The 23,495-nt window shown below is 32.2% G+C and overlaps 1 protein-coding gene across 1 annotated transcript in view; it reads left to right on the top strand.

The window, feature by feature from the left end:
• Positions 1–571: 571 nt before the first annotated feature.
• The window catches only part of LOC143235602 (uncharacterized), a 73,222-nt gene continuing 50,298 nt past the window's right edge, over positions 572–23,495 (top strand). The window contains exons 1-4 of the mRNA XM_076473839.1: positions 572–1,664; positions 17,177–17,201; positions 18,124–18,206; positions 20,931–21,016. Coding sequence (XP_076329954.1) covers positions 1,569–1,664; positions 17,177–17,201; positions 18,124–18,206; positions 20,931–21,016 — 290 coding nt within the window. The 5' untranslated portion in view covers positions 572–1,568. The remainder of the gene's footprint in view (positions 1,665–17,176; positions 17,202–18,123; positions 18,207–20,930; positions 21,017–23,495) is intronic.

The raw sequence follows: 23,495 nt of genomic DNA, 5'->3' as shown, positions 1-23,495 counted from the left end.
TTTATGTTATATAAAGTGACATTTTGTTGGTGAATCTGATTCATTGTATATATTCAATGAATAAATGGTACTCATGAAGTACGCTGTAATGTTAGTTCTGTCGTTCATATGTATGAACAATTTTAACTATAAAACCTTACTCTTTCAATTTTTGAAGTAGTTTATAGTGTTTAGTTGCAACATTTTCAGAAGTTTTAATAACATAATTGTGTCTAATTTTTGTAAACATATTGTAAAGTATGCATTATCAAAGATTGAAGTGCAATTGTTAGGTGCTTTGATAGAAGATGAAACAATTTGTATAGCGATGCTGACTTGGATACATCCATCTAACATATTGTGAGACATTTTTATAATCCTTATTATGTTCTTCACTCCCCAAGAAATTAATAGAAGCATTACAAAATAATAGTTTATTATTGACAATCTTGTATATTATTTGAGCAATACATGTTTTATAACTAAGTCATTGCATTTTCACTTGCATTTGGTGATAAATAAGATGACATTTTTTTTCTATGCTTTATAACCATCTTATAATTACATGACAGTAACTGTGGTAAAACTAGTCTTACATCAGTTTTTTATCAAATATATAAATGCTACAACTGAGTAAGTTCTTGAGTAATTACATTAAAAATGTATAATACACATGGTAGCTCTGCTTCACAATTTGTGGAGGAAAAATAATGAAATAAGGCAGAACAGTGTAGGCATGTGATCAATAATACAGTGGAAGTTCAAGTTATTTATCATAATCTGAATTAGTTAGGCATTGTTGAATGATATCTGATTTGCTATATCATAATATTGTTTACTTACCTCTTGGATTAATAAATTACATGTAGAGTAATATTTTTGTAATGAAAGGTCAAAGCTTTACTCTTTTTACTATATTTTTATGATGGTCTTTTGCATTCTGTCCAGTATTTAATAAAATCAATAATATTACTTTAATCAGAATAGCTTGGGACTAATCTGTGAACTTGATTTGTCTGATCAGGAGTGTATTTGTTTTTAAAAAAGAGGTGTAGTTGTTCACAGTCATCTACAAGAACTAGCATACTGTCTGTTGAACTACAGGGTGTTTGGAAAGTCACTGTGCAGTTTTATAGTAGCATTCATTCAGTCTATTTCAAGCCAGCAACTGATAGCTGTGTTTAGAAACAAAATAGGAAGGATCCAAGCCTGTATTGATGACAAGGGGTCACTTTCAACATTGTTTATAATTGTCATTCATATTTACCTCCTGTATTCTATATTGAAACATGTCTGTTAATAAATATATAAGTGCACAGTGACTTTTCGAACACCCTGTATAATGAATAGCATAAATATAGAATGAATATCAATTTGACTCTTATAAAAAAAAATGCAATAAAGAATAAAGGAATTTTATGATGGAATTATGCATATAGTATCATAAGAAATCATATAAGAGCACAGAAGTGTATGACTTGATACAGTAAGAATATTTGTCTGTTTTGTAGGTCAATTTGAATTTAACTTTTAATTACTCAATGTTGAAAACAATATGAGCTAATGTACTGAAATCATAATGTGTGTATATGCATTTTTTATACATTTGTCAGGCTATTGACCTAGTTCTAGATGATCTGTTAGGGAACAAAGAGTTTGCAGGTGGAATTCTAGATGTGATATGGGTAAGTCATGTCAGTGGAACAAGTTTTTAAATTAAAGGTTGTGATTGAAATGTAGGGTGGCATTTCCCATACAGTATATTACCTCAACTGAAATATGTAACTTTTCTTGTTTAAGATGTAAGAACTTAACTGAACAGGATTTGGAATATTTAAATGAAATTGGGAAAAGTTATGAATGTGATTTTTGTATGAGAAAAAGAAAGTTAAGCCTAAATAGTGAAACTCCATTAAGAAGGACTGTGTCCATTTCGTTAGAGGGGAGACAGTGAATCTTGTTGAGAATAGTGAGCTTGATTTAAATATGGGGAGGCAGATATGAAGTGGCTTAAGACAAAAGTTACTGAAATTTTGTCAAGACTTGATGACTTTCACTTAATTAAAGTAAAGGTCGAAGAATTAGTGACTTCCTTTCAATATTATTCAGAGAAGGTAGAAACTATGAGTGAGGATATCACAATTTTGAGAGCTGAAGTTAAGGAGTGTAAACAGGAAAATAAAACATTAAAGCATGAAAATGAAGAATTGTGGAAGGAGATGGCAAGTTTTCGGAGGAAGATGTGTGAAGCGGAACAATATTCTTATGACTATAATGTTTTGATTGGAGGTATTCAGAGAAGCCTAATGAGAATTTGCAAGAAGTTGTTGAGAAGATTACAACTACTTTTGGGGTTGACTGTGCTCCTACAGATATTGACACTGTTCATCGTATAGGAAAGAAAACAACTGAAAATAAGAGTCCGAGACAGATTGTTGTTAAGTTTTGTCGTAAGCAAATTAAATTTGATCTGCTTAAACTTAAGAAAACTAAATTTCGCTCTCTTAATACTAATGATATTAAGGTCTGTAATGAATCTTATCCAGTTTATGTTAACGAACATCTCTCCCCATATTATCGTGATATTTTCATGCAAGCAAAACGAAAACAGAAAGATCTTGGCTATAAATTTCTTTGGGTATCGAATGGTAATATTCTTATTAGGAAATCAGAAACTACTCAGCCCATTGTTTTACGTTGCTTGATTGATCTTAATAATTTATAATTACTGCAATGGCTGATGATTTTGATGATATTGTTGGTGTTACACCAACTTTGTCTTCTCTTTCTGATTTACCAAATGTTTTTTCTGTTGGTCATTTAAATTTAATACATGTTAATATTCGAAGTCTTACTCAAAATTTTGACCAATTTCTTGTTTTTTTACAATCAAGCGTTGTTAAATTTCATATAATAGCTTTTTCTGAAACTTGGTTTGTTGAGGATGGATTTGTTTCCTTTTCGATTCCAGGTTACTCCTTTTATTCTTCATCTTCTGGTCTAAATAAGGCTAGTGGAGTGGCAGTTTTTGTTAAATTTGAGATACTGACTATGATAAAAGAAGTACAGTACATTAAGTCTGATGCTTTAATTTTATTTTGTATGATTCAAAATAAGAAATTTAATCTCTTTGTTGTTTATCGATCTCCTAGATTGCCTGTATTGAAATTTATTGATGAGCTTTCATTAGAATTGAATTTATACAAATATGATATTAATATACTTGTTGGTGATTTTAATATAGATGTTTTGGCATTTGATGATGTTTGTTATAAGAATGCATATTTTAAGTTTTTGTCTGAGAACAATCTTCGTATTATTATTTCTTCTCCTACACGGATAACCAATGTTACTAATTCTTGTATTGATCATTTTTTAATTAGTGGAAATACTGTTAAAAATTGTTATTCTTATATTGTTGAGAGTTTTTTGACCGATCATTTTCCAATTGTTTTATGTATAGACATTTTATCGGATCTAGAACATGTCTCAAATGTTCAAAAGATTAAGTTTAATGAATTGAGTTCTTGTTTGAATTTTTCAGATTGGTCCTGTGTTATGAATTGTTCTGATGTTAATGTTGCTTATGATAATTTTGCTGAAGTGTTAACTGATTGTATTCAAAGTTGTACTACTACTGTTTCTGTGTCACGAAAGTTTAGAAAAATTAAGCCATGGATTACCAGTGAATTGGTTTTGTTAATGATTAAAAGAGATAAGTTAAAAAAAGAAAGTACATCAATTTCCTGATGATATTTATCTAAAGATTAGATTTAAGTGTTTAAGGAATTATGTTGTTAGCTTGACCCGTAAGACTAAATGGACTTATTATCATAACCTGTTTAAGAATGCTAAAACTATTAAACAGAATTGGAATATTGTTAACTCTATTATTGATGTAAAAAAAAAAAAAGAAATTTTGTAATTTTGGTACTACTGATTTATCTGATTTGAATTATTTTTTGTTAATGTTGCTAAATCTACTTGCTCCAATCCTAAATTTTGTTCTCAGGGCATGCCTCCTGCTCCTTCTTCTTCTTGTTACCTATATCCTGTTACTGTATCTGAAACTATGAATAATATTTTCTCCTTATCAAATTCAGCTTCTAATGGTGTAGATGGTGTTTCGGTTAAGATTTTGAAAGCTAATGCTAATCTTTTGCACCAATTTTGACTTTTTTAATTAATTTATCTTTTACTCAAGGGAAGTTTCCTAATGCTTTAAAGTTATCATTGGTCATTCCTATTTATAAATCTGGTAATATTTCTGATTTTACGAATTATAGACCTATTTCCTTATTAATACATTTCTCTAAACTATTTGAAAAATCTATGAAGATTAGAATTTTATCATTTTTTGATAGACATTCAGTTTTGTCTCCTTCTCAATTTGGCTTTCGCCTGGGCTTGGAACGGAGGTTGCTGTTGCTAAACTTGTGGGAAGTATTACAGAAGCTTTGGATTCTGATCTTCATCCAATTGCTGTTTTCTTGACTTAGCCAAAGCTTTTGATTCTGTTAATCATAAAATATTGTTAAATAAATTATCTTATTATGGTTTTAGAGGCATTGTTTTGATTGGTTTTTTTCTTACTTTCACAATAGAAAGCAATCGGTTTGTATCCATAATAATTATAGTGATTGGCTTACAATTAATGTTGGAGTACCACAAGGTTCTGTTCTGGGCCCTTTATTATTTCTCATTTATATAAATGATATTCTTTACCAACAGTTTTTTGGAGATATCCAAGCCTATGCCGATAATATTGCTGTTGTTTATAGTAAGCCAAATCTAATTAATGAAGCCATTATTTCTAGTGATCTTAATAAAATTAAAAATTGGCTTTTCTGTAATGACTTATCCTTAAATATATCTAAATCTTTTCTTCTTCAGTTTAACCTTTATGGTATCATTCCAGCTTTTCCTTCTATTTTTTATCATTCTAGTGATTGTTATACTTACCCTAATTGTAAGTGTCCCAAATTGACTCAAGTTTCCTCTGTTAAATATTTAGGAATTATTTTAGATCGAAAATTAAATTGGCAATTTCATATTAATTCTTTAGTTAATAAATTAAAATATAGTTCTATGCTAATTTTGAACTTAGTCATTGTGCTCCTTATCATATTTTGTTAAGTGTATATTATGCTCTCTTTCAATCTTTCTTACAATATTGTATTTCAATTTGGGGTGGCACATATAAGACTTTTAATTCCTATTCACAAGTTGCAAAAAAGTGTTTTCTCTCTTATTTTTACTCATAGGCTTGATACCGATTTCAGTAAATTTAACTCCCCTCTTTCATATGATAAACTTTATTTATATTTTTTAGCTTTATCTACATTGCATGTTTCTTTTAATAGGCCTTTTAAAGTCACTTCATATTTTACACGACTTCAATCTTTTTTTTTCCAATTAATGTACCCACACCACGTAAAACAGTTACACTTCATCAATATCTTTATTTGGCACCTCGTATTCATAATTTTATTCCTTATAGTATAAGATCTTCTATTAATCGTGTTAATCAAAAGAAATACTTAAAACAATGGATCTTAAATACTGATGATAATATTCTGGGAACTTTATATTGATTTTGTAAGTTTTGATTTTACTTTATTATGTGTTTAACCATCACAGGACGAGTTAACTCTTTGTTGATGGTTTTATATTGATATTTGATTTTTTGTGTCTAATTTATTGCTTAATAAATTTATTATTATTATTATTAATGCTGCCCTCTATATGGACATTTTTTACATGTTACAAGTCTTGAACTTCAATGTACTCCATGATCAATATGGTTCAACTACATTTCACATGTAAATTATCATGTAACAACCCTCCAAAAATAGGAGTGTAACATACCCTCATGATGCATGCAACTCCCTTTATTAGATTCAACTGAACTGTTACTTCTCATTGGGCAGTAATTGGGCACAGGTGTGTTTCATTTATATTCTTTTCACATTTCATTTTTTTATGCAGTGTAGTGATTTACTTGATCAATTCATTTGCCACAGTTTTTTCTGCAGTAGTTTGTTGTGACAACTTATCTTTGTTTATTGATTTTTTTTCTCATATTTGACTTCTTTACTGGCTTCAGGTTTGGGGGCATCAACTGAGGAACAGGCTCATCATGTTTAAGAGGAGGAGGAATTTGACAGCCTTTCATCTCTATCTGAGTTACCTGTATCTTCATGTGCTCTTATTGCAGAATCATTTAGACCTTATATGGCTTTTTGGGACATGATTTCTAAGGTGTTTTCTGTTTGATCAATTTATTGTAATCCTCTTCCTTTCTTGGAAGAAATCACCTACAAATCTTCATGACTTATTTTGGCCCCTTTTGTTTCTTTTAAAATAGCTTGTTTTTGGAGATATTCCTGATACTAGAATTTCATGTGGAATTTGTGAGATAGCATTGATCCTTTCATCTTTGGCTGATCATTTGTTTCATCCTGAGCCTAAACAGCTGCTTCACATCCTGCTCCTTCCTAGCCTCTAACAATTCTTATCTTAGAAGTTCATCCATTTATTGGCTTATTTGATGATAAAGAACACATTGCTGACAGTACAGCAACTAACTACTCTGTGGGTTGCAGTCCAGTGGTGCCTCACTTGACTTATTTTGTCCCCGTATAGCACAATTACACCACTTATAATTTGATTCCTATCTCCTTCTCCATATCCTTTCTATTGCCTCAGGTTCCTACTACCAGTAAATGTCTGTCCAAGGTTGTACAGAATCTTCTCTCCTAGAAAGCCATTAAAACTCCTTCAAGATGTTTTTGGTGCCCATTTTCTGTGATTAATATGTCCAATACATTTTTTTATTCTGCCCTGCTTTAACTTCCTTTCTTCAAGTATTTTTTTCAAGGGGTACACTGGAATGACAAAGGTATTTGTTTTGGATGCTTATCTGCATATTTCTGTATCTCGTTAGTCATGTTGCTATTTTTAGTTTGTTTATCACAGGATAGGATATTAGTTTTATACTCTACAAACTTGCTTTGGCCTATGTGTTTTTATCAAGTGGTTAAGGCTTTTGCTCAACATATGCATGCTTAATAGTTGCTCTTACACCATTACATGGACAATTGGCTTCATTTATCTGCTGGCTTGCTCCAAACTGGAGTCCACCCATATCTGCTTTATTTGGAGGCAACTTGTGTAGGTTGGTTAATGAGGTTGATGAAGCCAGTCCTTCTACCCAATCCATCTACCCAATATCTCATCCACTTGGGTATCTTTTTTGAACAATTATTTCAATTAATTCTATAAACAACCTAAAACAAGAAAACAGCATTAAAAGCAAGTAAAAGCAATGCTATAGTTACAATGAACACAAATGAAAACATTCAAAAAATGAACATCTTATCAGATTCAAACAAATTTTTTCATCCTGAGCCTAAACAGCTGCTTCACATCCTGTCATCCACCAGTCTCTGACATTGGTCTGAAGAAAGTTTGCCCCACTACTCAATGCAGAGTTCTGTCAGCTGTGAGATGTTTGAGGGGTTTCTTGCATGTACAGTCCGTTTCAAGTCACCCCACAGCATCTTAATGGGATTAAGATCTGGGCTTTGATTCGGTCATTCCAGGACTTTCCATTTCTTAGTTTTCAACCAGTTCTTGGTGGATTTACTGGTATGTTTTGGGTCATTGTCATGTTGCAGGGTCCAGTTCTGCTTCAGCTTTAATTTTATTGCAGATGGTCTCACATGATTTTCAAGCACTCTCTGATACACAGTAGAATTCATGGTGGATTCTATAATAGTAAGCTGTCCAGGTTCTGCTGCAGCAAAGCAGCCCCAAACCATGACACTTCCACCTCCATGCTTCACAGTTGATATGAGGTTCTTTTCCTGGAATGCTGTATTTGGTTTATGCCAAACATGTCCTCTGTTCTGGTGTCCAAATAATTCAATTTTGGACTCATCTGTCCAAAGGACATTATTCCGGAAGTCCTGGTCTTTGTCTACATTCTCTCTGGCAAACTTCAGTCTGGCCTTGATGTTTCTTTCGGGGAGCGAAGGTTTCCTCCTTGCACACCTCCCATGCAAGTTAAACTTGTGCAGTCTCTTTCTGATTGTAGAGGCATGCATTTTCACATCAACAGTAGCCAGAGCCTGCTGTAGGTCCTGTGATGACATTTTAGGGTTTTTGGAGACCTCTTTTTAGCATCTTGCAGTCTGCTTTCGGGGTGAACTTGCTTGGACGATCAGACCTGGGCATGTTGGCAGTTGTTTTGAAAGCTCTCCACTTGTTGAATATTTTCTGGACAGTGGAATGGCTGATTTTGAACTCTTTTGAGATCTTTTTAAATCCCTTACCAGACTCATAAGCTGCTGCAATTTTCTTTCTAAAGGCATCAGACAGCTCTTTTGCTCTCACCATGGGGCTCACTCTTACTTCAACAGTTAGGAACACACCAAACTAAATGTCTGAGGTTTAAATAGAGCAAGCCTCATTCACAATGCTGAGTAACGATCTTCTAATCATGTGCACCTGGTGGGATACACCTGCATGTGAGTTGAGCCATTTTATGTGGGTATAAATGTGGGGTGTCCTAACTATTTCCTCAGAATATGCATTTTTGTCGAATTATATTTTACAGAAGATCTTGAAAAGTCGTTTCTTCAGGATTAATTGTTTAATTATATTACTTTAATCTCTCAGTATTGTTACAATTGAGATTACATATCCATTTATCCAAAATTGTTACATATATGCACAGGCTTTCATAGGGTGTCCTAATTTTTTTACATGACTGTATAAATCGAACAAAAACACACAAAAAAACCAATTAAACAAACTACTACTAGAAATGAAAAAAAACAACACAATATCAGAAAACATTTACTATTACCTACACAGGATGGCTATTCACACCACAACTATATGTGTCACCCCCATGCCTTGCAAACCTGATTATCCACTACAACCCATAATGTTGACCTATAAATCATTTAACTACAACCTCTGTAAATATATAGCATGAGCATTTTCTAAATATGTAACATCAGCTGGCTCCTTTTTCAAAGACTTTTGATTTTAAATGTATTTTTAATTAACTAAATCAAAGTCTTGATGGCCAGTTTTGATGTAATTTCCCTATTTGCAGAAGTTTCAACCACTGAAGCCTGCAATATAGCTATATAACTTTGTCCAAGACCCTAACCCAGTGACACACATCCCCAGAAATTAGCAACCCTTATGGAATTCACTTCCACCAATGACCAAAATTACCTACAAATAATGGCCTAAGTGTAGGCAATCTTATGTAACCAGTTCTAGCCAAAATTTTTATGACACAGATTGAATCTCAAGGGATCAATTTAGACTTATACCTTTCACTATACTGGTACAAATATGTTGAAGATAAAATTGCTGATTTCACATTTATAGAACACAAACTTTGTTTTTTTCAACCACATTAGCTCTATTCACCCCAACATTAAGTTCACATGTGAACAGGAAAATAAACTAACAAAATAGCATTTCTTAACCTTAAGATTACAAGAACCGATGCACAATTCAAAACAGAAATCCACAGAAAAAACACCCATACTAGACTATACATTCCCTTGAACTCAGCACCTGAAATAAAAGAAAAATTCAACATATTAAGAACCAAATAAACACAGCCACAAACCTATGCTCAGCCAATAAAATTAATGATGAAATCAACAAAATAAAATAATACTTCATCAACATCAACAGATTCCCTCCAAAAACTGTTGAAAAAATTATATGCATGTACCTAGATCAACAACACAACAACAAACAAACAATAATAAATTTATATGCAAAAACGGCTCGTTTGGGTTGAGAAAATATTTTACACAGAAGAGCAAACAACGTTCAACAAGTGAGTTTCTCGACATCACTGAAACAATAATAAACCCCAAGATACAACAAACTACAAAACATTACAATGCTGTATAACATATATTTCTGAAATCGGTGAAAAAAATAACCAACATTTGGAAAAAAACTTAAAACACTATTTTCGTAAATACCAAATTTATTTAAAAGCCAAGTACAAAATTAAAGTCCATACTATGTGAAAATTATACTGAGAAACACAATGCCAACATTACTTATAAAATACAATGCAACAAATGCCATGACTTCTATATTGGAGAAACAAGCTGAAAAATGGAAACCAGATTTAAAGAATAAAAGAACACCTTCATACCTTTTTGAAAACTGCAGATCAAATAAATACAACATAACCATGGAAAACACTCAGATACAGAGTAATGAAACAAATGCAAAATCAAAACAGCCCTAGTTATTCAACAACGAAATCCAAAATTAAACCAATATAAAGGAACACCTTTACATTTATACTAATTAATAATCTAAGATCTAACTGCAATGCCACCTACAATCCTGTACATGATTACACTCTCATTCCTAAGACGTGTCTGGCAACAGTCAGTTACAAACTCTCTCTTTGTTAGCCTGAAGATGACCTAAGAAGGTCAAAACATTGTTCTGTACTTTATTTGAATTAAAGTGCTAATACCCATACCAGCCGTCTTGAGAATACATAATTTACTCGGTTGGTTCCATCCTTCTCATCTACCACTCCATTGAGTGGAGCTTTCAATTATCCATGCCCATACTGCTCATGAGGGGTGCTGTCACATTTTCAGATACAGTCTTCTCTGGAAACACTTGTCCTCTTGTGTTGATCACATATTAGATCTCTTTAGTGAACTCTGCATGACCAAAGAATCTTGTGAGGATTTCTTGGATGCTTCAGTTTCCTTTCCACCTTCCCTTGTTAACAATCTGCATTGGTGGTTGGACAAGGCCCACACATCAGGAGTTTTTTTTCACTTATCTCTGAGCTGGATTTTCATATCTTTACATATTTCCTTCCTCAACTTGGAATACTTGTAACTCAGTAGAAAGCTTCAGGTCAGGGATTTCTGGCTGAAAGGTCTTACCATGTCAGTATCCTAGAGCTGTTGACCATACATCTTGCTTTGGATCATTTTCTTCATCTTGCCTGATATCATCTGGTCAGGATCCATTCTGACAATTTCATAGTGGTAGCTTACATTAATTACCAAAGCAGCACCCATTGTTCTGTTTGTGCTCATATGATTAGTATTTGACTCATTACATATCTGGGTGAATTCAGACTTGTCATAGACTGCCTTTTCCAACTGGACACAATTTATTCAAGAGAGTGGGCACTTGATTTTTAGATGTAGAAGTGGCTTTGGTGAGATATGCCTCACCTGGATGCATTTTTCACATCCATCAGTATAATGTTACCTTTGTTTTGGTCACTGGTTTCTAATCCACTTGCAGTTACTATTAATGCATTCAGCTGGGATTGGACCAACAAATGCCGTTTTATGTAAACCATCTTTGGGCTCTTGCCAAGAGTGAGGAATTAGCTTTAACACTCTGAAGGAAAAGCCTCTGTCCACCACCCCAGTGACTGGAAACTGGGAGTGATAAGGATTCCCTAGTTTCACTCGAAAAATTAGCAAATTAATATGCATAGGAGAGTCCTGAGAAACAGTGCAATAGGTGAACTAAGGCCCCTAAATTTTTAAAAGCAACCTTAGCTATATTTCTTCAAATCAATTATTGGCAGGTATGGGCAGGATCCCCTGTGGCTTTACTCAGTATATAGTCCATGAGCAGTGGTCCAGCATGGTGATCTCCTAGGTAGTCACTTCATTTCTACACAGCCTGTTCCATCCAGTAATAATTATAGTGAAAGAGTGGTTGCTAGTGGAGAATGGGCTTGATAAAAGCACATCTGTCTGTACAACACTCATCAGGGAGTGAGATCCTGTGAAAACAAGGTAAGGGACCTTGGAAGGCAGAAAGAAAAATATTCACCCCTTTGGTGATCCATCAGAAATGGAGGTAGGCAAAAACTCTCAGATGAAGAAACTGCCAAATCAATCAAGTAATGTGAGATATTGGGGAGGTGCACATACCAATCTGCAGTTCAACTGTGCTGCTAAAGACATAGAAAAGTGAAATCTGATTGGATGTGATTCGTAGAAGATATCTTCAAAAGATAATCCAGAATAAAAAGTGTTGTTTAGCATATCTAAAGGTATGAATACAAATAACAAACTTCAATACCCTTAATGAACATGACCAAAATCAATATCTGGTTGCTTATAGAGAAAAATAGTGATCATATGAATTGGGGAAAAGGATTGAGTCTTTTTTCTGTCTGACAAAGGTTTAGGTAAGAACTGGTCTGAGGACACAGAAAGAATATGAAAGTGGTCTGTGAACAAACAGAGCAAATAACTTCAGCCAGTGATGTCTGTAGGTCAGCAGACAGAAGAAATAAATCTGCAAGTAAAGTTAAAACATGACATAGGAGAGTCAGGTCACAAGCGGGTGTAGATAAAGAACATGCAACCTTAATCTAGTTGTATGTAACTGGAATGATCATTTGAGACTAATTACTAAAAATGATGTGAGGAATCTGGAGAGTACTGGGGAATTGGAAACTATGTAGATGTGACAATTGAATGGTAGTTGAGAAAACTGCCATGAACAAGATGATTGTAAGATGTAAGAAACCTCTGTCAAAGAACCAAGTCAAAAATAAGTTATGGTTGACACCACTGTTTGAAAAGGATTCACATGCCTCTCACTATGTCATTGCTGATATGCCTGTCATTACTTTTGATGAAAGTGCTATTTGGACTAAGTAGAAACTGAGACAGATGCATGTCAACCTTAGAAATTAAACCTCGATGTCATTTGAAAGACAGCTTAACCTCTATGCCAAAACCTTTAGCTTCTAGGTACCATATCAGATCATGTCCTACTCTAAAGTGAGAGCCTATAAAAGAAAGGGAAGAGTTGGACATCCGAGAAGGAACTGCAGACATATAAACAATCTGTTGCTATCAACAGGATATGATAATGGGTTGGAACAAGTTATATTTTGTATCTTTTGTGACATGTGAAGTGGAGAAAATGTTTAGAGTGGTAATCCCATTCTGTCCAGAAGGAAAATGGCTATTGCCACAGCCTAAAGATAGATACTGGAAACGAAAATGTAAGTAGTTGGGTTATCCAATGACAGGCCAGTCCACCAATTAAGAGTTGCAAAATGAGAGCCAATCCAATAGAACTTTGTTATGCAACACCTATTCTGTCAGGAAAATCTGTTTGAATTAAGACAATTTATCTGCTACCACATTTATTACCCAGGAAACATGGATGGCTAATAGAGACATAAGATAGGAATGCTCCTGAGAAAGGAAGCTCAAAAATTAGAATCAAGGGATCATGGATAAACTGATTCCCAAATGAGAAACATAATACACCACCACAGAATTTGCTGGAGGGAAATCTGAGAATTTTCCCTTTGATGAGTCCAGACTATGAGGTATTATTTGTTGAAGAGCAAGATGGATAAAAACATTGTGGAGGGAATCCTATTCATCCATATATATACTCTGTCATTCCTAACTGTTGGTATTTGCACTCCATCCCTCTGGAACCCAAGATGAAGTGGCAGTAGAAGAATCCATATCATGATAGTGTCTGACTTAACAACTCTTTGAGATTGAAGAATTATCCTGAGTAGAGAAAGTAGTGAACAAGTTAATAGATGTTTATGATCCTGTCTCTTATAGACCAACAGAAGGATAACTTGTATTCTTGTTCCAATGTCATGAAGAGTTCAAGTGATGCCCATATTCTGAGAAGAGAAAAAAAACATCTGTGCAGTGGGAGAAGGAGAGGTAAGAGTGTGGTGTCCTATTCTGTAGCATCGAGCCAGAAGGTAAGACAACTGAGCCCAACTGAGAGATGAGTTAAAAAATAAAGAGCACTCAGACTAATGACATAGTGAATTAGAGGAAGAATAGATGTTACAGTCCTGAAAGGAAAGGCTGCTTTTGGTTTATCTGAAGTAGAACCAAGATGTGATGGTCTAATGCAAAGATGGTGCCAGCATTAACCACTTGTCCCTTGGAATGGTTTGTGTACAATACAATGGAATGTTTGTTTTGTTTTTGGAATTAAATGGAAAGTTATACAGTGGGTTATCTGTGCTCTGCCCACAACAGGTATTGAAACCCAGATTCTAGTATTGTGAGTCCACATATATATTGCTGTGCCACTTATGGGCTCAATGGAATGAAGGAGACAAGAAGAAACAATTTGTACAATATGGCAGAACCCATATGAAGCCTATTTGAGTCCAAAAAGAAAAATCCAGAACTACAGTACCTGACCCTTCTGCATTACAAATGCTGATAGTGATTGGGCTAAACTACTAAGATAAAATGTGGATAGGAGCCAACTACAACCAAGTTGGACATCTACAATCTCAGGGAAAAAATCAACACAGATTGAGGAATGAGTAATTTGTGAACTTTGGAGATCCTCTGCATTGATATAGATAAAAAATATTGATGACTTGACACAAATCTTCTGTCAGCATAGACCCAACAACTAATAGGAATAAAATTCTGAAGAACAAGCATGACTCTCTTACTACCTCCCAGATGAACAAAACTCAGTTAATCCAAGAACTAAGATCTGAATTCTGATGATCTTTGAGAGATGGAAATCCTATAGAAGTATGGAAGATGTGAACTAAACATGAACAACTAATTATTGTTATTACTAAATCAACTAGATAACACAATAATTTTCAAAGTATTTTTGAATTATCATAATGTTGTGAAAACATGTCGAGAAATAGTGATAATGTTAGCTGAATGAGGTGCTTATATACAGTACCATTGACATAGATGGAGAGCATCACAAGACAACTATTGCTAAGGGCAGTTGAGTGGAATATAGAACAGTGGAGTAAGCAAGAAAAGAATCAGACCAATGCTCAGATGGATAAAAGAAGAAACCTTAGAAGTTAAGTAACAGCTATAAGTGTCATAATAGGTAAATATATTTTTAAATATGGGTATTCCTCTTTTTATATTCCTATAAAAATTTCACATACCAAGGATGTTACTGCACTGGGGAGATGGTTCCTAACTGATTGGTTTTAAGTGGGATATTTAACAATAAAGAGACATATTTCCTATTCCGATGATCTTGATGTTGATTTTCTGGATCAGTAAAACATCACTCTGCTATCTTGTGCCCTGTTTGCACATTAGTAGGTATTATATCTCCATCTAGTCCACTAAACTTATGGTGAAGATGATATAATCCTTTTTCCTACCCCTACATGGAAGTCAGTTCCCAATGCTTCAGTTTTCGATTGTAATTGACTTGCTGTGAGTAATGATCCTCATTTTACTCCTACATGGATGTTGGTTCCTGTTGGCTGGGTCTTAATATAGTTATTTTCTCACATATGGTCCATTGGTTCTAACCCATGAAACATTTTGGGGTACTTCTTTTTTACTCTCTTCTACATTATTGTCTTTAAAAGGGTTAAGCTTCCAGTACCAGGTGGTTTGGACCCCTGTCTAAACATTGTTCATTCCATTTTGTATGTTCTCCCATTTTCCACCAATGCTTGCAACCAACACCTCTTCCCACACTGGCTGTAGAATATAGTTGGTATAAAAGTGGTGTAGTCTGTTATGTAAGATCCTCTACTGTAAGGACCTCCTCTTATTGGATGTTCATCAGAACCTTTTGGAGGTTGCTTCTCTCTTTGCAGGTGGTTCTTCCACCTGTTCACTGTGGGATTCTTGATATATTTTTGAGTACAGCTAATGTACCATATTAGAAGCTATAATCTTCACATATTTAAGATATATTTCCAATAGATACTTATCTCCTTTCACACCTCCCACCCCACTGAAAACTAGTGCTTCCATTTTCTGCCAAAATTAGAATATAGTTCAGTAGAATCAAAAAGATAATCATGTGTGCCACACTCCAATTGGTGGAGGGTTGTCACATGATTATTTACATGTGAGACACAGTTGAATTACATTAATTGTTGGGTGTGTGGGAGTTCAAGGCTTATGGCATGTGAAAACATTTTTCATATAGGGGGCAGAACAGAATGGAGAAAGCTATATCTTTGATAAAAGGTAAGTACCTGTTGTAAATACATTTTCAGTGTAGAAAAATTATAACTTAGAAGTGATAATTTATTGCTGGTTTGCTCATGTAATTGTTTAGAAGTCGTTCGTTGTGTAGTTCACTTGTTTTGAATTGATCTCATGTTACTAGAATGTTTTGAAATTTTCCTGTTTTTTTAAGTGAGTATTGTTACATCATAATGTCTTATAGTTTGTAAAAAGTTTTAGGGCTGAGTCAGGCAGTATATAGGCAATCAAGTTAGTGAGCTGTAGTGGATCAATTTCTAAAGTGAGTTTCACAGCTTGTAATTGTAATAACAGAGATAGAGGAGAATAATTTGTCTTGTCAAAAGGTGTTCTAAAATAACTGAATCTGCCTTATGGACTTTGATGAAAAAAAAAGACAATTATTTGAAGCTTCAGATACAACTATGATGACCACTAATGTAACAGTTTTTGTACATGTGTGAATTATTTTGAATATATTATTTTAAAATAATTGGATTATTTGCTGTCCATTTATTCTTGAAATTTATCATCAGTAATTCACAGACACATACTGTGATAAATCTAGTACTATAAAAAAAACTGACAGTTTCTTTGGACATTGATTGTACAAACGTATTGTAAATGCAGACCATTTCTGAAAAATCAAAACAAATGGAAACATTTATATGGACTTCTCAGTTGCAATATGATGAGCAACACAGAACATGGTTTGATGTAACAGAAGAACATGTAGCTAGAGATAGTTATTATTTGAACACAATTTGTTAAATGCCCTTTAACTGTATCTAATGTATGGGAAAGAAACTCCATTTACTTTTCAGTTATTTTTGTAGTAATATATAATGAAATAATAATTTTACCAAGGTGCTTAGGAGTTAATATAAAACTTAAGTGATAGTTTTTCTAACAGGTGTATGCATTGAATCATTATTTTTTTAAATATTACAAACTTGAATCATTATAAGTTTTCAAAGATTTTAAATATACTTGTGTGGGGCATCTGTTTTTAACCACCTGTTAATCTGATGTGAATAATAATATTAAGTGATAAGGTTTTTGCTTTTCAAGTTAGATGTACATACTACCATGAGTAAATATTAGAACTAAAATGCATTGCAGATATATATATTAGTATATGTGTACTCATAATGTTTTTCTTACAGTGTGTGGTGAGAAGAAACTCACTAGGTATGTAACTTTTCATTTAACAGTTTTGATATTGAGATTCATTTTTTTCATTTTGTGCAAAAAATATACTGCATTAGTGTTTTTAATAACCATAAACTAATGTTAATATCTTTTCTTACTTTATCAAAAAGTACTAGGACAGCAAAATTTGGACTAATAATATGTTTAAAAGCCCAGAAAAGCAGTTGTTACAGACAGAGGAATGGTTTCTGGATCTAATATATATGATGTGAATGTATGGGGTATTTCCACTTGCTTATTTATAAATACCAAATGTGAATGTATTATTTTAGGGTATTGACCTGAAATTAAAAAATTACTTTTTGTTTCATGTGAAATTAAAGGAAAGGTTTTGCAGTGAAACCACCAAAGTGGCGCTGAATCTATCATAGAAGACTTTAGGTTTAGGACGTCAGTTTATCCACTATCTTCAAACAGATTAATGCTGGTGGATTTCATGGATAGGCTGCAATCCATAGGTTACTTCTCACAGTTGTGAAAACAAAATGGTTACTCTCACAGTGCCTAGTGTATCAAAGATGGAAGGAAAAACAATGGAACAAAAACATGAGAAACAGTGAATCTCACTATGTTATAAGTTTCAAATTAATAAGTCTGGATTTAATAGAAGTTTGGAGAATAAATATGACTGCTAGTGTTTTATCAGATCAAGATCAATGATTAGTAGTAAGTTTACCATCAGTTTACCACTGATGTCAGTGGTAGGTTCACATCCTATTAAATGGGATCCTAAGAACGAAACATAACCCCTTTGTCATAGTTTTCTGTTGCAGTACTTTTGATAACACAGCATATATATGTAAAAGTCTCCCTCTCAAAAAAAGAACAACAATGTAATACAGTAACCATGAAGTGTTATTTTTTTGGCTTATGTAACAGTTTAACCTTTATATTTTTTCAGGTGGAATTGCTGGGGGTCCCTTGATTCGTTCTTTGCTCATGTTAGCATTAGAAAACAATGGTTCAATCCAGCTACTTAGACAGGTATATAATTGTGAAAGACTTTAAAAAAATCAGTTGTATGGAATGTGATGTGCTTAAAACGTTTTAGGATTAATTCATATTTTACAAGATATTTTTGTGTTGTTGGTTGTTGATATTTGGACCAAAAGGATAGTTCAAAATAAGTATTTAAATCATTTATGTCATTGTACAAATTTTAGACTTCTATCAGGCAAAATATTGAATGAGAACAAATGACCTGGAATATTTAAGGATATTTTTTGTGCATAGAAAAATATATAGGCATTTAATTAATTATAAAGTTAAAACTGAATAAGTCAGAAATTGTATATGAAATTAATGTGAAAATGCTCAGCTTTGATGTAAAATGAGTTTACAATTTTAAAGGTAAAGGTAAACTATATATTGTTGTAACTGACCCTTTATTTGAAATTATATACTGAATTTTAAGATTCTGATTCTTTGAATAAAAGTTATAATCATTTTGCAACTGAGAGAATTAATTTTATTTAAAGTCTATGATAAGAAATGGTTACAATGTTTGTACTGTTGCTCATTCTAACATCTTATATCATTGGAATGTGCTTAATATGAATTAACTTTAATTTAGTACATAAAGACAACATTAATTATTTTAAATTTTCATACCAAAATAATTATGAATTTTTGATCTGAAATGTATAGAAATATAAATAATAAAAATATGCTCTAAGGAGTTTTTCTTTAGGTGCTGTACTTGACTTAATTCATCACAATACGAAAAATGAATGTAAAGCTTACTATTTATGTGATTCACCAATTGTCACTGCATTATTATAGAAAATCATATGTAAATATAGATACTCTAATTAGTAAAAGAGATATCAAAACACTTCATATTAGTTTATCATAAATTGCCTTTAAATGAAAATTGTTAGAAAACCATGAGTAATTTTATTGGTCCCACATTTTTCCAATTTTTGTATATTCTGGATTGTATTTTGTAATCACAGCACTGTGTAACAAAATTTTTACTTCATGTTTCTGGGCAGAAAGTTTTATTTCTCAATTGCTTATGTCTAAAGTAAATGGAAAAGCCCTATTTTTTCTTCAAACTTTGCTTTTGTGACCTGGGAGCATATAACGAAAACATGATGGGAGACTATATTTGGGGGCTGGTACATGAAAGTGATTTATATAACAGTCACAAATCTCAAAAAACTACTCGCTTCTAAACATTTTTATTCATTTTTGTATAACTTTAGTATAAATGCATGTAAATCTTGATTCATATGTTGTTTTATTCAGACCTTATGTAAATGAAAATGTGAAAACTTGTTTGTTTTTACATAGAAAATAAGTTAATTTTTAAATTTCATTATCCAGGTCACAAAAACAAAATTTGAAGGGAATAATAGCCATTTTCTGTAATTTTATAACATAAGCAATTAAGAAATAACACATACTATCCAGGAACAAAATTTGTGTTACATAGTGTAGTTGACCTTTGACATTTATACTTTTGTCTACGTCATTTTCATTTAACCTTTTTTATCATCAATGTACAGCCAAAGTATTGTATGGAACTAAGGATCAAACTGGTCACCATCGTACTTATGCAAAAAACATTCTTAATGCATAGATAAATTAATATGGATAACATAAAATAAATATATTACACAATAATGGTAATAGAATATAGTTAATAATAACAAACAGTGTGTTAATTAAAGGGTGATAAAAGAGGTATGTGTCATTATGATTTTGTAGGTTCTGTCCTCACAGCTGTTTCAAATGTGCACCACAAATATCAAGGTTTAATGATATAACAGAATCACTTCTACACATTCTTGGAAAGTTGGTGATATCCAATTCAATTGTTGTTGTAACAAAAGAAAAATTCTATTAAAGAAACACAAATATCACTAAAAATAATCATAGTAAGGGTAGATATTAAACACATTATGATGATGCATAACTTTTGCACCACCATGTTATTTGAAATCTTAATAGTAAAATTTCTATTTCATCTGAAAAACTAAAATGAGACTAACTGATACTTCTAGAACTTTGGAACATTGATGTGATGAACAGTTCATATTTTTTTTTTGTTATGTATAGTTTAAAGGCAATCAAAAATACCTTTTGGTTTAACTGGATTCAATGTTTTTTGAGACAAAACTGAAATCAGAGTTACCAATCAAGTTTAAATTTATTTTGGACAAAACAGTAGTAAATCAACTTCTGTGTTATATTACAATTGGAATGTGCAAAGATGAGACACAGCAATGCCAGAGGTGTGTTATTTTGTGTTAAAAATATTTCTTTGTATATATTTGTATTCAGATTTTTTATATTAGTTGAAACAACTTTTCATGTAATCAGTTTAAGTACAAGGTGTTTATAAATTTTTATACACTTATGGTTATTGAAACAAAAGAAAGAAAGATTATTTTTTAGGTTGCATTTTCATCAGGTTAACAATGATTTCATCATGTTTCTGCATCTTTTTGTTCCTTGTAAATAAAAAGTTGATAAGTTAAAAAGAATTAGAAGCATGAATTATAAGTATTCAAATTATAATGTTCCCTATAAGTTTTTATTGAATTTTTGACACTTGGCTCAGTTTTGATTTGCTTAGTTTAAAATAAGATTGAAACATCCAGAACTTTAGTGTCAAATAAATAGGTTTTTTTCTTATGGTAAGTGATATGTAGAATTTGTGTGTTATTTAATTAAAATTTGTTAATGAACTTTTTACTTCAGACTGTGGTGTGTGCAAATCAAATTCTACGATCAAAACAGACTGTATCTTCATTCTTTAACATCAGCAGGGAAACCTCAAGTATAATGTAAGAATTCTTTTTTTTATTGTATATATTGAAACTAATATTAATGTGCAAGATAGTTTTTAAGTACTATATACATGTAGTTTATTGCATATATAGTGTATTGTTACTGGGTATAAGACTAAAATATCTTAAGTCTAAGAAATGAGAGAAAAAGTTATATATAATGGTAATTGTGTGAAAAACAGTTTGAAAGGTTATTAGTTTTAATATATAGTATAGATGTACTAAACATGTTAGGGTAGACAATATAGTCATACTTCATGTTAATACAGAATAATGTAAACCAAATATTATGCCTAAAAGTTATAATATTGGAAACAACACAAAATAAATGTGTGCTTCATTAATGTTTTCTTTTGGATTTTAAGGCTGGAACTTTCATTTTTTATCTATTCTTATGATTTTCATTCTCTGGTTGTGCAATCTCCCCAAAGATGTGTTAGTCTAACTCGCTCTAAAGTTATCAAACTGTGCTTTCTGTAACTCTTTTAAAGTCACAATCAAGCCCACAATTTTTAGATATAATCTTCTTCTGTCATCTGTTGCACTGTATAAATTCTACCTCATTTTTGTCAAAATTGCCTCTAATCATATTGAATATCACTACTTTAGAATGTTTGTTTACTGCCTTCTCATTAACAATTGTATATTTTACTAAATTATAGGTAGGTTTTAATTATCAAAACTACTTGAATGACATAGTAGTAGAAGGGTCATACTTAAGCATATATTTCATGTCATGATTTTCTGGAAGTTCATTAAAATCTGTATAAAATATATCATTTATCTGTGCACTATTAAAAACTTTCTAAAACAGTTCAACATAAAAAATTCCTGTACATATCTTAGGGAACTTGAATGCATTTAGTAAAAAGTAATTTCTAAGGAAACTTAGGAGTTTATATGTATGCAAGTATTCATTACATTTACATTTAAATCTTAACTTATCCTATGTAACATAACTACTGATATTAGGGGCCATTTGGTCCTTCAAGGCTGTCCTTGTACATCCACCTTTAAAGGCCTACAGAATTATCTAAGTCTGCCTTTTATTTTTCACTTAATCATTGCTTTCATTCTTAAATTTTAGTAAAGTTATTGCCTCCATTACTGCTGATAGAAATGCATTCCATAAGTCAGTTATCATGTCAGAAAAATAAAATTGTCTTAAATATAGTGTAATTGTTTCATTTCAAATCTTAATCTTTTGTTCTTTACAGTTATTGGCAAAGTATTCATAAAACAATAATTTGAGAGGTCTTTATCTGTCTGTGTAAGATAACCCTTCCATCCGTGGAATAATTGTAGTATCCTCTGTTAAACATTTTCCAGGACGTCAATATCTTCTTAGAAAATGAGACCAAATTGTTAACAGTATTCCAAGTGAGACTTAACTGATTATTTATACAGAAAAAAAGAGTTATTTCTTTAAATGTTTTAATCACCATGTCTAAAAATGTACCATAAATTATATTAACTGTACTACTAATAACAAGGTACTGCTTCAGTGGTATGTGTGACTTTTTTGCTGACATGTAAAAACCCTTTTCTTCTATCATGCTATCAAGTTGATTCCCATCTGTATTGAATATGTGATCTAGGTTATGGTAAGCAAAATGTACACTTTCTACTTCAGTTAAAGGTCTTATGCCAAAGTTTGTCCAATTTACCAACTTGCATAATTCGTTCTGTAGTGCCTTGACATGTTCAATATAGCCAGATGTACCCAATGATTAATTTCAACAGCAAATTAAAATGATTTACTAACTGTGCAATTTTTACTGTTATTAATGTAAATAAAAAGTGTCACTAATATCTGAAATGTTCAACTAAAAACTAAAATGACACATTGTGGTACAGAAAATCACATTGAATTACTCCAAGAAATATTTTTCTCTCTATTAGACTCCATAAACTTTCAACAAATATGTCTAAAATTAAAACCTCTCATGATTATTGAATCAGTTTTCTTATCAGATCATACAGTTTCTGATGTACTTCTTCTGTCTGATCAAGTAGACTGTAACAACTGCCATTTAAGAACTTCCTACTTTTGAAACCTATTTTTAAACCTTTTGTATTCAATCTCCTGTCTACTATTTTTTTCAGTTGTAATAGGTTATAGTTCATTTCATATAAGTAGAAACACACATTTGTCCCTTTTAGTAATTGTCCCTATTAAATAACCTGTAATCTGTATATTAGTTTAAGCTAAATCAGCTTTTTAACACTGAAAGAAAAGTTCTAGTACCTGTTTTGGCACAGAAAATGTGTTGAAGCTAGTTTCTGATACAGTACATTTCCTCAGCTTACATCTAGTTTCTTGATTCAGTGCTGCCTTCCATGTACAAATTATCTTGCTTACCACTAGCCTTGAGGCTTTCATCTAATCTTGCATATTTATGTGATATTACTCTCTTTTGCATGTGATAATTCTCTACTAGTTGGACTTTAACATCATATGGTAATGCAGCTGGCT

Source organism: Tachypleus tridentatus, chromosome 12 (assembly GCF_004210375.1).
Source record: "Tachypleus tridentatus isolate NWPU-2018 chromosome 12, ASM421037v1, whole genome shotgun sequence".
Classification (NCBI taxonomy): domain Eukaryota; kingdom Metazoa; phylum Arthropoda; class Merostomata; order Xiphosura; family Limulidae; genus Tachypleus; species Tachypleus tridentatus.
The sequence above is the reverse complement of the archived record's forward strand: the minus strand, read 5'-3'. Positions and strand labels throughout refer to the sequence as shown.